The 13,884-nt window shown below is 38.6% G+C and overlaps 1 protein-coding gene across 1 annotated transcript in view; it reads right to left on the bottom strand.

Moving 5' to 3' along the window:
• Positions 1 to 826: 826 nt before the first annotated feature.
• The window catches only part of LOC147732841 (G protein-activated inward rectifier potassium channel 4-like), a 259,916-nt gene continuing 246,858 nt past the window's right edge, over positions 827 to 13,884 (bottom strand). The window contains exon 4 of the mRNA XM_086958872.1: positions 827 to 1,737. Within this exon, the coding sequence (XP_086814998.1) occupies positions 1,277 to 1,737 (461 nt within the window). The 3' untranslated portion in view covers positions 827 to 1,276. The remainder of the gene's footprint in view (positions 1,738 to 13,884) is intronic.

Consider the following 13,884-nt stretch of genomic DNA (forward strand, 5'->3'; position numbering starts at 1 on the left):
GACCTATGGTTAAGAGTTAGGATAATGGTAAAGTTAAAGTCAGTTAAAGTTATGGTTTGAATTAGAATAAAGGTTATCTTAAGAATTAGAGTAAGGTATATAGTAGGTCTAGCTCAGTATATGTCACATAAGAATTCACTGTAGCAGGTCTGTAGGGGCAGATAAGGTAATGTTAAGTACAAAATGTAGGGCTTCATGAGGAGATTCTTTGTAAAGACATGACCTGCTCTGTAAGCATCTTCTGTGTAATGGAATAAACAGAAATCTCAGCAAGCCAAAGATATTTGGACAGCATGTCCATCATATAAAACACCAGGCCCATCATATAAAACACCAGTCCCATTATATGAAACACCAGGTTCATCATTTAAAGGTTCCCACCACCTACTTTGGCTTTCTGAAATTACAGAACATAGTTGTGCAATATTGCGTTGTTCAAAAATTAATAACACCCGCACTAAAAACTGTTGATTCTCTCATGAGAAGCAACTTGAGAAAACCTACCAACATCACTACAGACATTCGCTGAAACTTGTCCACTGCCAATCTTCAATACTTCCTCTATGTGTGTCTAAAACTAAAGACCCTTTTTGGCATTCTACACCAGAAGAGACCCTATTTTTGGAGCACATTAATTTAAGTCGGCTGACCTGGAAGAAGGTCTGAATAGGATAGGTGGTGAAAAATAAGAAAAAAATTCTCAAAATGTAATTGACTACAAAGGTTGGCATTAACGTGCATATGTTGATTAAGATCCCATCTCATACAGTCGTCTGATAGCCTTTGAAAAGGAGGCTCGAATGATGTTGTCTATGTGGGTCCTCAGAGGAAAAACTATATTACCATTCAGTATTGCATACCAAATTCAGATTTGCAAGCTTTCTACACTTACTAAGAACAAAAAATATGACTATTTATATACATAAAGTTCAACACTAACAAAATTGTTTATAGGCGCTTAAGTAACAGGTGCTATTAATACCCTTCACAATGGTAGCCATTTCATTAACATCCAGACAATGAAATTCTGAGTCAAATGTGTAGAGATTTAAACCTGTGATCTACAGGTGTCGGGACAGAAACTCATCCCATTGAACTATTTTGCTGCTGTTTGCGTTGCTTATATTATGTCAGCTCAATACCATTGTCTCACCCGACACGATATATAGCACTGTATAACAGTGACAGTGCCCTTAAGCTGAGTACTGCAATATAGCCCAGATTGTCTGACTACATTTTGATGCTCCGGCACATTGACAAAAATATCTCAAAACTGTCAAACATCCATGTCGTTGCTGGTAAACTCCAAACTCCTCTCCTCACTAATGCTGGGAAAACCCATCCTGGAGTAGTCTTGGGTGGCATCATCGTTGGTTACCATGTTCATATCGTTGGGCACCATGTTCATATCGTTGGGCACCATGTTCATATCGTTGGGCATCATGTTCATATCATTGTGCATCATGTTCATATCATTAGGCACCATGTTCATGTCACCTCCTGTGACACAGGCATGGCCCATATTATCCCAGAACAAGCTAAGTGTTGAATTATCAGCCTGCTCCATCTCTTGCATCTCCTTAGCACTCCCCCATGGAGTCTGGACATCAAAGGTCTTGTCGAACCGGCTGTAATCGACCCGAAAGGCGCCCTTCTCGAGGCTCATGCAGGGCTCGAACCGATGGCCCCAGAGAATCTCATCTTCCGTGTATGAAGTCCTGGCTTGACAGGTCATCCCTGCATTGAAAGAAGATGTTTTGTCAGCTTCCTATAGGTCAAGCAATTGTTTAAAAAAATCAACAAAGAATTTCCTGTTCCATTAGATAGACCTTATTGATCAGAACGTTAGACATTGCTGACCATTCTTTCTACTACATAGCATGAGACTCATCAAGTAACATACTCATTGAATATACTGAATACTATACATTAAGTTTCTTACTGAAAGTTACCTTCTCATTAACCTTTTAAAAAATGTGGTAAAAGAAGACAATACAAAGTGTGATAGGTGTGTCATCGATGCCCAATTGTTAAATTATAATAATAGATTAACCAGTAATGGTGCTAGACATGGTAGTAGTGGGAACAATAGTCATGACAAAAGCTTTTCTAGAATACCATCGGTCACAGTAGCACTAAGTAGCAGTTTAACCACACATAATAATACGTAATTGTAATATTACTCTTAGCAGTTATTAAAGCAGATTTCTCATTCATGTTGGAGAGCATCTTCGAACTTTCTTTCCCTTCTCCCATGAAGTAAAAATAAGCAATTTTAAGCCCCTTGGCCTACGATGCATTATTTTAATGGACCATTGAGCATGATCAAGAGTACATTTGTGCACACAGAGACTGATTTGTAGCTTGAAGTACAGTAATTTCCCTGGTCAGGGCGACAGTAAAAATACTCTGTCGTTCTGATGGAAGAATTGTGCCCCATACTTATGAGATATCTGCTAGCCCAACAGACATCTCTTACCATTGGCAGGACTGCTGTCACAGCGGTTTTTATCAATGTATTAAAAGTTTGATGGATTGCTCCGTTAACACGACTGTATCATCTGTCAAACTTGTAACATGTTTTTGTATTTTGAATAACAAAATCCCAAAGCGGGATTTTGTTTTTGAAAATACAAAAACTAATGTCCCTCACACTATTGGAGTTGTCTTCCATGATGTGGGGGTTATTATGCAGTTTTCACTGCCCCTTACTGCCAGGTTTAACCCGGCAGTGATGGAAAGTGAAAACTGACCATTCGACCACCACTCTAAATCGTATATGTGGCTGAATGGATATACTTCCGACTGCCATTGCTCTGTCAGGCTGTCAAAGAAAATGGCAGCAACCAAGAGTACTCTCCGTTGCGGAGATACTGAGGATAAGCCCTTCTGTAAATCAGGCAGGTGGATCTTCAGTTTGGCAGAGAGGGTATTTTGTCTCCTTTGCTACTGAGCGCCGGCTCTGCCAAACTATAAACCAGTCTCAGAGTCTGCTTAGTTGTAATGCCCTATTCAGGGAGTAAGTAGACAATGGAAGATACAGAGTTCGGGAGAGCTTAGAGTTTCTTTTTTTATTTACTCTGTGGGTGCTTCCCAATCATTATTTTTCGGAGGGGATTTTATTTTTATTTTTAAACAAAAAGTTACCTCTGGGTTTAATTCTTTCACTGTTAAAAAGCTTTTTTAAGCTCAATATATAAAATCACAATTTTTGCTCACCTTAACAACACGTGATACAACATGCCAAATTTTGGCATAATTTCGGAATGATTGTGGTAATTTTGCACCTCACATTTTTTGTGCACATATTCCTTCAGGTATTATTATCTAGACAAACGTGTATGGTAACAAGATCAAAACAAGGACAAATGCATGGGATTTGGGTGCTGTAATACCTATTATGCACTCTATCCCTCTTTCTAACCAGAACATCTGATTATGGTGATTACATCGAACTGGAGAAAACGGCAAGTTCAGTGATGTATTAAGTCTCGGGCAAGTTTACTGGCAGCAATATCTTGTCAATGGAATGTGGGCCGAAGTTTCAGAACACCATGCATTTTTTATTTATTACATCTCACATCATTTCATAAATAATATCCATTACAATGTTTTTATCCATATCTTTATGACAAAAATTGTACTCTTTATGATCGTTAGCCATCTGCATCACAATTTGTGTACACTGATAATTTCTAACTCATCTTTATTATTACTGTGCGTTTATTTTGACTGACACCATTTTTCACAAATTTAGTACACTGCAGTAATCTATATAAATCCAACATGTCATTATTTTCCTTTACAAAACGCCATCCTAATAATATTTGGGCTCGGTGGAAACACACATCAGCTCTGCCTAGCCATACTTCCCTTTGATGTTCCCTTTGATATTTCTCTACTATTTTTTAAATACAAGGATGTCTTCCCTCAATGTTATCACCATTTGGACCCCAAATACTGAGTGCTTTTTTCAATCAAAGAGACATTCAGGGGCATAATTGTTTGTGTTAACTTGGCAGTCCACTATTTATCGTGTTTCCTATATGGCTTTGCACATATGCGTTATTGGCTATGCCATTTATATTTTAAAGGCCTCATTGGGCCATAGTTGGCAAATTTGTAATTAGTGTTCTATGAAAGAAAACCCATTCTGGTAAAGCTGCTAATGTGTGTTCAATGTGAGACATGCACATACATAAACTGTGACACATGTGGCGCCATTTTCAATTTATCAAACTAGCATGGTGGATGGCCTTGTTAGACCTGTAAATTAAAAGAAAAACGATTAAAAACCTGCTCAACAGTATAAAAAAATTGAATCGAGCAGACTGGCAAACTTGAATAAATGCTTGAATAAATAAATACAAAAAAGTTAAATGGGATTAGGAACAGTGGAGGGGAATGGGAGCAAAAAGACATCACATGGTGGGCACTGAAACAGGCGGGAGGGAGAGCAGGAACACCTGTGCACTCTGGTAAACGAAATCTCAACAAACAGTCTAATTGAATTAGCAGTGAATGGATACAGCCCATCCAATCAGAACGCGGCAGGCCTGAAATGCGTGGGACAAACACAAGAATAGGAAAGAAAACGACACATGCCAAATCAGACACGAGATATTGACAACAAATCCATCAAATTATGTGCGATGGATGACCCAAAGCACACTCTAAGTATATATTATGTTTTGGAAAGAACGGGTTTTGTCATAGACTCTGAGGCACAGGGGGAGCAGTTGTCATGGAGTGTCTGAGATTGGTAGAGATAGTAAGGGTTGTGGGTTGTCTTTGGACCTACATATTGAGTGATATGCGTTATGGCATTGAGGTGCCTGTCTGCAGGCTGTGGCAGACTTCATATGTAAGGACTGTGACGAGGAAGAGAGACGCTTGTTTTTTGCTGATTTACACCGAGGAATGCTTACTTCAAGATAATAATAAATAAGGCTGTATCAAGTATTCAGTCCTTTTCAGATCAGCTGTTATCCGGTGATTTATTTCAGCCCTTCCCTCAAACTGAAACATTTACATCTATTTGATTCTGTTTTGAACCATGCTACAATGCACTGAATAATGAACAAAGTCCAAATCTTGCTTTTGCAGAACTAGTCTGCCCCAGTGTCAAGCGGATGGCAACACAATCTGAAAACAGACAGAAAGCAGACACTGACTTGTCTTTACCATAATTAACAAAAAAATAAGGAAGATGGTGTTGATTCCTCCTTGTGATGCCAAAACGGGGGCTGTAAGGAGATCAGACAGAAGGAGATTATTGAGGACATAAAGTACAGGACAGTAATCTTTTTCCCTTTGCTTGGTTTATTCCATGAGAGTGACATTTATTTCTACCAATAATCCCCTTTCAGAGCTTTGAAACTAAATCAAATCCACCCGTCCTGCTCCATGGATAAGACGTCACGCCTCCCAGTCCCTTTACTTTCACCAAAGACAGGGAGATGTCAATCTATAGAGTTGAGCCACATTTCTAAGGTTTTCATTTGATTGCTTAATTGTCCATGCAGCCTCTTAAAAATGGCGACAGCTTTCTCCTGTTACAATGTTGTTGGTACGTGGAGGGCTCACACGGGCGAAACAAAACCTGCTCGGATTGAACCACTCATTTGCAAAATAATCATTAAAAAGTTAACTGCGTGCTTTTAATCGAGTTTGAATTTAACAATGAGCATGAGTAAATGAGAACGCGTTTAGAGAAATTCTGGGGTGGGCCGCAAGCCTGCACATGACTGTTGCAGAAATTAATGACTGAAGGGCTGCAAGTTAATGATCATACTAATGCTTTTTCAAATCTTGTGCACACCATTAATATTGCTATGCAGAACACTTTTAGAGAATAAACTAATGCAAAAGATATGATATTCACATTGTATTTCTCTTTTCCTAGAAAATGACTTTTTCTGTGCTGGAGAGAAAGGCCTCAGAAAATCTAACTTGAAATATTAAACCATGGTGTGAGGAAGGGAGTGTGCTTAATCAGTTTTCATTGTGTCTTCACTGATGACCAAGGTTACGGAGGAAACTGAAAGCGAGTTCCTCGGGAAGTGAACTGTGTGGACAGAAAAGTTACAATAAACATGAACGAAATGTGAACATGCTGCGGAAAAGAGGAGCTGCGAATGGTACGTCAGAATCGGAGCACGCATCTCCAGCGTGCACGTTGCGCGTTCACTATATCAGAGGGTGCCGGTTCTGCTGTCGGGTTGTCTGCTTGTTGCAACCCGAGGAGGTCGTTTTGGTCATTCAATGACAGTAAATTGTGGAACTTTTGCAGCAGTAGAAAAGATCTTTGGCTGTTCAGAGCTCTTACCGTTTTTTTCTGTGTATTAGCGAATAACTATTTAGTGCATTTGGTGCTTTCTTCCTAGAAACACTCTCGATTTGATCGGCAGGTGAGTGAACGTTTTCAACTGTTCCGACACATATTGTTGTACTCCAGATGGTGTTAAGTGTCGTGTGTGGGATGATATATTAATTATGTCCACGTGTGTGTTTGCCTTTCGAATCAATCGGAATTTATTTTCTGTCGGGAACTTCTTCATTGAGTCCTGGAATAGAGATCAGTTTTCTATGGAATATTGTGGTACATCATTGACTGGTGAGTGCCTTTTGTGAGATACACTTATGTAGGTGTATTGCTTTTAGTGTGCCAATAATTAGGTTGTGCTTATAAAAAGAATTACCAGCTACACATTTCTTTCATGTCTCACATTTAAGACTACAAACCAATATCAATTGGAGTTTGTAAGGTATACTTTGTTCATACCTATTTTATTTCATTATTTTTTAAATGTTTCTGTATTGTTTCAACTAAGAAAAAACACTATACATACATATTTACAATTTGTACAAAACAACATATATATTCTACAACATTAAACAATATATAGAGATAGAATTCATCACATAGAGACAATTTCATCAACAGACATCAATTATTGTGGGGTGCCCTATCTTGACACCAAGTTCATTTACTATCCATAACAACTTAATGCAAGGGAAAAAGTAAAAAAGACTCTAAGCAACAAATCGCTCTATAAGACCACACATGAATTAATTAGTCTAAATAACTTCCAAGTCGATTGCTTCTCAATGTGCCGACGCGTTTCGAACCCTCTCACGTCAATTTTCGGGTTCTCATCAGGGCTCTGTTCTTAACTTGTCTGTAGGATGTATATAAAGACAACATTGTTTTAATTAACTACTCTTCCTAATACTGTCCCATATCTATGCTTAGCTCTTTATGGTTATACCTGTTTTCCAGCAACAGTCGATCCACAGATTCGCTTTCTTTTCTATGAGGGAAGTGTGTCCTTCTATTCTGCTACTTACAATGAAAGTGTGAGGTATCGTCACTCTATGTAGGGGCTAGCAGCTAGGTGTAACAGATGCCAATGCATTTTCTTGGACGTACCTGCCTTTGGTGTCTCTTACACAGGCAGTCCTCTTATTGCGTGTGCTCGTGCTGTTCATGGCAGAGTATGAAAAAAGATTAATCGATAACAACAATCCATATGTGACCCACATAAAACAATGGTACCGTTACATTGATGACGTGTGGCTCCTGTGGCAGGGGAGCCACACTGAACTAATGGAGTTTCACATGTGGCCTAATGCAAGACATCAAGACATCAAATTTTCAATTGAATCTAGCTGTGCCAAAATGACATTCCTAGATGTCGAAGTAACTTGCAATGAAGGAGTGTTGAAATCTTCCCTTTTCAAGAAGAAAACGGATAGAAACACAATTTTACACAATCCGAGCGCACACCCAAGGAGCCTAAAGACAAACTTGCCATATGGCCAATTGCTCCGAATACGAAGAAACTGCACCGAAATGGCAGATTTTGAACATCATGCACATAGATTCTGTGATGCAATGCAGGATAGAGGGTATTCCAAAAAATTGCTCAAACATTCCTACAAGAGGGCGCGCTATACACCGCGCGAATGTTTGCTAGAAACAAAGGACAAGAAACCATTAGACCGTATGGTGTGTGTGACCACTTTTGGTCCTGACACAAATTGAGACAAATGGTGTTAAAAAATTGGCACCTGTTGGAGAATTTAGAATGTCCTTTCCCTCGTCCCCTATTTGCATATAAAAAGAACAGAAGTATTGGCCAAGAAGTGGTGAGAGCAGACATAGCCCTGCCCAAAACAAAAAGTGACTTATTGTCACAATGGGGCTTGAAACCAATTGAAGAGCACCATAAGTGCGGCAATTGTATCTCCTGTGTAAATACAATCGAGGGAAAAGAATTCCTACACAGAAATGTCAAATGGAAACACGTGGGTTTCACGAATTGTAGAACACGCAATATCATGTACGCAATCGTGTGTCCTTGCCTGAAGTTATACATCGGCAAAACAAATCAGCAAGTGAATACACGCATTACTCAACATCGATCTCGCATTAAGAATAAAGTAACATCTGCCCCGATGGTTGACCATTTTGTGGAGAAACAACATGGGGATAATGATTTCAAGTGGACAGTTTTGTTTACAATAAGCCAGCAACAAAGTTCTGCCGATGTCGAAAAAACACTTCTAAAAAAAGAAGCGTACTTAATCTTGAAGTTCGACAGTGCAATGAGTGGTCTCAATGCTCTGTCTGAAATTTCACGACTGTAAATGCAGACTGTGTCAATTTGAACCCCCTTCAGTAGAAATTTAACACAAAGAACCACGTTCAAAGATGGCCGACACACTTGACAGAAAATCTGTATGTATAAATAGACACTAAAAGATGGCCGCCGCGCCCAGAGATAGAGTCAGAAAACCCTGAGAAGCTGTGAAAACAGGAAAGCTGCTGCCACACCTGCCTCCCTTTACCTAAAAACTTAGAGCGTAGACCCGCTTTATCTTAAAATAATATTGTTTTTAGAGATAATGGCCCCATGAAAAAGATGCTGACAATTGCGCGTCAATTAACACAAAGTATCGGCGGTTTCCGCGAATCCACCGCCAGGTATGTACCGTGGTCAGGGCAAGCGCAAACATGACAGAATCAGTTTTTAAAAAAATAGGATTATTTTCCTTAAAACGATCCTGCATTGTTTTCAAATTTAGATGTTGGCAAAACCGGCGGCTCAATGTTGTAAGGAATACCTAAAACAGGCTGAATAACCAGGAAATGATTAGTGAGCACTCAGCTAAAGAGCGTACAGGTATGCTTTTACCAGTGTAATTGTGCTAGGAATGCAAAATTTAGTGAAGACACCCAACAAAGAACTTGTTAATTACAGGATAAGAAAAACAACCCCAGAAAAAGAAAATAAAAGGTGCGAGCACACGCAATAAGAGGACTGCCTGTGTAAGAGACACCAAAGGCAGGTACGTCCAAGAAAATGCATTGGCATCTGTTACACCTAGCTGCTAGCCCCTACATAGAGTGACGATACCTCACACTTTCATTGTAGGTAGCAGAATAGAAGGACACCCTTCCCTCATAGAAAAGAAAGCAAATCTGTGGATCGACTGAAGCTGGAAAACAGGTATAACCATAAAGAGCTAAGCATAGATATGGGACACTATTAGGAAGAGTTGTTAATTAAAACAATGTTGTCTTCATATACATCCTACAGACAAGTGAAGAACAGAGCCCTGATGAGAACCCGAAAATTGACGTGAGAGGGTTCGAAACGCGTCGGCACATTGAGAAGCAATTGACTTGGAAGTCCTTTAGACTAATTAATTCATGTGTAGTCTTATAGAGCGATTTGTTGCTTGGAGTATTTTTTACTTTTTCCCTTGCATTAAGTTGTTATGGATAGTAAATGAACTTGGTGTCAAGATAGGGCCCCCACAATAATTGATGTCTGTTGATGAAATTGTCTCTATGTGATGAATTCTATCTCTATATATTGTTTAATGTTGTAGAATATATATGTTGTTTTGTACAAATTGTAAATATGTATGTATAGTGTTTTTCCTTAGTTGAAACATTTAAAAAATAATGAAATAAAATAGGTATGAACAAAGTGTACCTTACAAACTCCAATTGATATTGGTTTGCAGTTCTTAAACGTGAGACATGAAATAAATGTGCAGCTGGTAATTCTTTGTATAAGTATTTAATGATGGTCCATCCAACTGCACGTCCCAGGACCTAACTCCTTATATTGGAAAAAAAAAATAATAATTAGGTTGTGGGCACTAAGCCGTATGCTCTTTTATCTTTAGGTTGCCTACCTCACTGTTGGGAGTGTTGTTTCACTGCAACCTAGGTAATGTACCCTAGCCATTGGTTGGGCGTTTTTATGGTGATATTCAGTTTAAACATGATGGAATTTGACGTTTATATGGTTTCTACCAGGTCCTTTTTTCCCCCTTCAACCCTGTCCTGAGGAAGACCAGTAGCTGAGGTGTTGATCCTCCCTCAACAGCCCCAGGGTCGAAACGTAGACGATCTCCCATGAATTGGGGCCTGCAGCCCTGTTGCCCCCTCCCAATTGACTATCTGCACAGATACTGTGACGAATAACTACAGTAAATCATTAAAAAAAGACCCTTGGGGCAGGCCTTTCGTTTTGCTAAGAGATTTGAAGCTTAGCAAAATTACAAATTGTTGGATTCTCTTTTTAAACTTTTTTATATTCTTTTCCCTTTCACTTGAGCACTTACGTTTGCACTTCTTACTGCACCTGGCAGTTACCCCCCAGTTTTTACTGTCTTAAAATTGTATAGGATGTAAATAAATTGCAAATTTATGTTACACCAAACAACTTTGTTTTCAAAATTACTTTGGGCATTGTAATTATATATGCATTTGGCTTTTTGTATGCTTTCTTTCGTCTTTTGTATTGCAGGATTAAGTACCGTACGAAACCAAAAAGTGTCACATTAAGTGTTTTTGACTAAAATATTTCGAGGACCATTTTGTTAACTATACCGTTTGATAACCAGGTCCTGTGACTTTCTATGGGGTTGACCCCATTTTTTTCAATGGTGGAAAAGAAGGGTACATAAGCTTGAAAATGACGTATTGAATTTGGCCAATAGTGTGTTTGAAAAACAAAACTTGCTTGGAGTGGTGAGACCAAGACAGCTTCTTGTTTTAGTCAATAAGAATCTTTAGTTGGGTGGGGTGGATAAAGTAGGGGATGGTTTAGTGTGAATTTGGGATATAATTATACCTAGTAAGTAGGTGGGGTTAGGCGGTGTATTCCTAACTTTGCGTGAGAAGAGAGCTGTATCGCTGGTTCCTATTTTTGTGGGCTGACTGTTGATCTGCTGTTCCTGACTCTTATCTTTGAAGTGCCCAGCTTACTCTCATGGCCAGCGGGTAGCATTGCTAATCTTAAGACTTGATTGATAGGTAAAAATAATCAGTCTCTGATTTGCATAACTATTTTGAAAATTATTTCTCTTCTTTGTCTCTCTACCTATCCACTCTCTTATTGCACTGTTCATGAGATGTATACTGATTTGATTGAAACTGAATGTTCTTTGTGTGAAATACTCTGATTTATGATGTGCTTGTACTTAATGAGCATCACATAATTTTAGATAACGATTATTGTTATTAACGGAAAAAGTGTCTGTTGTTATTATGGTATGGTTTTGAATCACAGTATAAGTTCTGAATATTATTTACCAAATCCCTGCCTCCTTAAAAAAGATTCATTATTTAGAGGTGATACAATATATAAGTTGGTAAGGACTAAACTCATACAGTGGGGAGAGAACTAAAATTTTGGTCCAGACTATTAAGGATTTTTCTCTGAGTTCCCAAAAAGCTGCATCAGGGGTTTGTTGCTGATGTTAAAATTCAGTATAGAGGCTAAAACCCCAGGCTAGATATATATTGGAAACATTTTAAACTAACCAGTGGTGCTGTGTTCTTGCACACTGAAATGCAGGATGTGGTGGGGCTTCGCAAATAAAGACTCCAAACAATCTTCTAGACCATGGCTGCCCATATTTGCAGAGTGACATATTTGCACATGCACTTTTTCAAAGGGTTTTAAGAAACTTCTCAATGTTGTACACCGTTGCAAAATTCTGGTCTAAATTCAAGTCTGCATGTGTTTAGTAAATTTTGCCTGAGGGTATTAGAGTATCGTTATTGCTAGATATTCTAGTAGCAATTGCACTCTTTGAAGAAAAGCAAACATGACATTTTAGCTCTGCTGTGAACATTGAAATAGAAAATGGAAGCATATATTTTTTATTATTTATGTGTGCATTGTATATAGTGCAAATGAATCCCTAGGGAATTAGAGTGCTTTAAATTCAAATGAGCAAAGGTACGCCACATAGCACAGCCAACTGCATCAACACCAATGACATAGCAGTCGCTAAACCTCAAGCCAATTCTAACTATCTGAGAGGCAAAGATTCCATGTAGTTAAATACAGCCAGAGCATCAAAGACAAAATAAGCCTCCAGATCAAAATACAGAAATCAGCTGTAAACCCCCTTATTATGGAAGATGACATGAAAAAAGGAAGTTGCAGATGTTTCCCACATTTGAACTATGTGTACATTAATATTGGTTGTTTTACATCTGGCTTCACACATGTTCATTAATATAGATCTATTGTGTAATTTTTCTGGCTTAGACTAAATTAGGCCCGAATTAGGCCTCCTCTCCATCTTTGCTAAAATGTCTGCTAAAATGTCTGCCATCTCATGATGTTCATTCTGTGTTTATATTTATGGTTGGACACCACGTGCAGGAAGATGTGAACTGTTTATTTTGTTTGTTTTATTTTGTTTGACACATTGTTTTTGAAGAAATTGCTGGAGGTAGGCCTTGGCTACTGTCCAAGAATCTTCTAGCACACTGCACTGTTTTCATTCACAATTGTTCTTGTTGTTTATGTTACTACTTTGTTCTGACACCTCTGCACATTATGTCAGAAGTAGCAAATCAGTATTCATGTAGTGGGTTGGTGCTAAGATTGGAGGGTAATGTGACGTTTTAGAAATGTGATTTGCTGATATATTGCTCACATTATGTTGTCTTAGCAGATTTCCTATGTTGAAATTGTCCATGTAACCCCTTGAATTTGGGGATGAGCAACTATGGATGCTGCTCAATTTTCTAATGATTTGCTGCACATTTAGGACTTACTTTATTTACCTATTTGTGTTAATTACAGTACTTCTGTAATTGAAAACCTTCATGGCAATAGATTTTTATTCATCCTGATTGTTTCAAAGAGATTGCTTCTTTCTACCTTTGCATTTTTCTGAATTCATATCACATACACTGTATGCGGGGGCTTCGAGGATGACACTGCAGTGCAATACAAGACAGGGGTGAACCTGCAGAGGTAGAAAGCTAATGGTGGCATGCCATCTCACTAGCTTAGCCAGTGTGCCATGGGCTCTAGTGCAAGGAAGAAAATGGTCCCCATTGGCTGCTGTTTGCACTGAAAAATATAGCAATTGTCCCGTCTTACTCTGAGGAAAATGTTTCTAAATAATAAAAATATGTTTTTGAAAGAATAATACTATTATTCTTCCTGAAATTAAGGAAGTCATGCCCTGTCGAAGGCTAAGCCCCAAAAGTAAACTGCAACCTTTTAGGAGAAAATGAAAACTGTCAGGTGTCTCTCGCCTTTCCCATTCAGAGATGCTTATGTTGGTAAGGGTGTCAGTTGACAATACAGAGCCCTACCTAAAATTCAACAAGTTAGCCCACAATTATTAGCATTTGGCAACAAATGAAACATTGGTATATGCTAACAAACATCTGCTTCCAGACTCTAAAACTACACCAAAGTTACTGTTAGTTCTGAAACAATATTACTCAATCACTTTTTAGAGTGAGTACACAAGTAGGAGAAAAGGCAACGCACATGTCTCCGAGAGATTGGCAATTGTTCCCCTCCTAGCCCTTGAGGCTACTCCCCT

This window comes from Lissotriton vulgaris, chromosome 2_1, assembly GCF_964263255.1.
Source record: "Lissotriton vulgaris chromosome 2_1, aLisVul1.2, whole genome shotgun sequence".
In the NCBI taxonomy this organism is placed as follows: Eukaryota; Metazoa; Chordata; class Amphibia; order Caudata; family Salamandridae; genus Lissotriton; species Lissotriton vulgaris.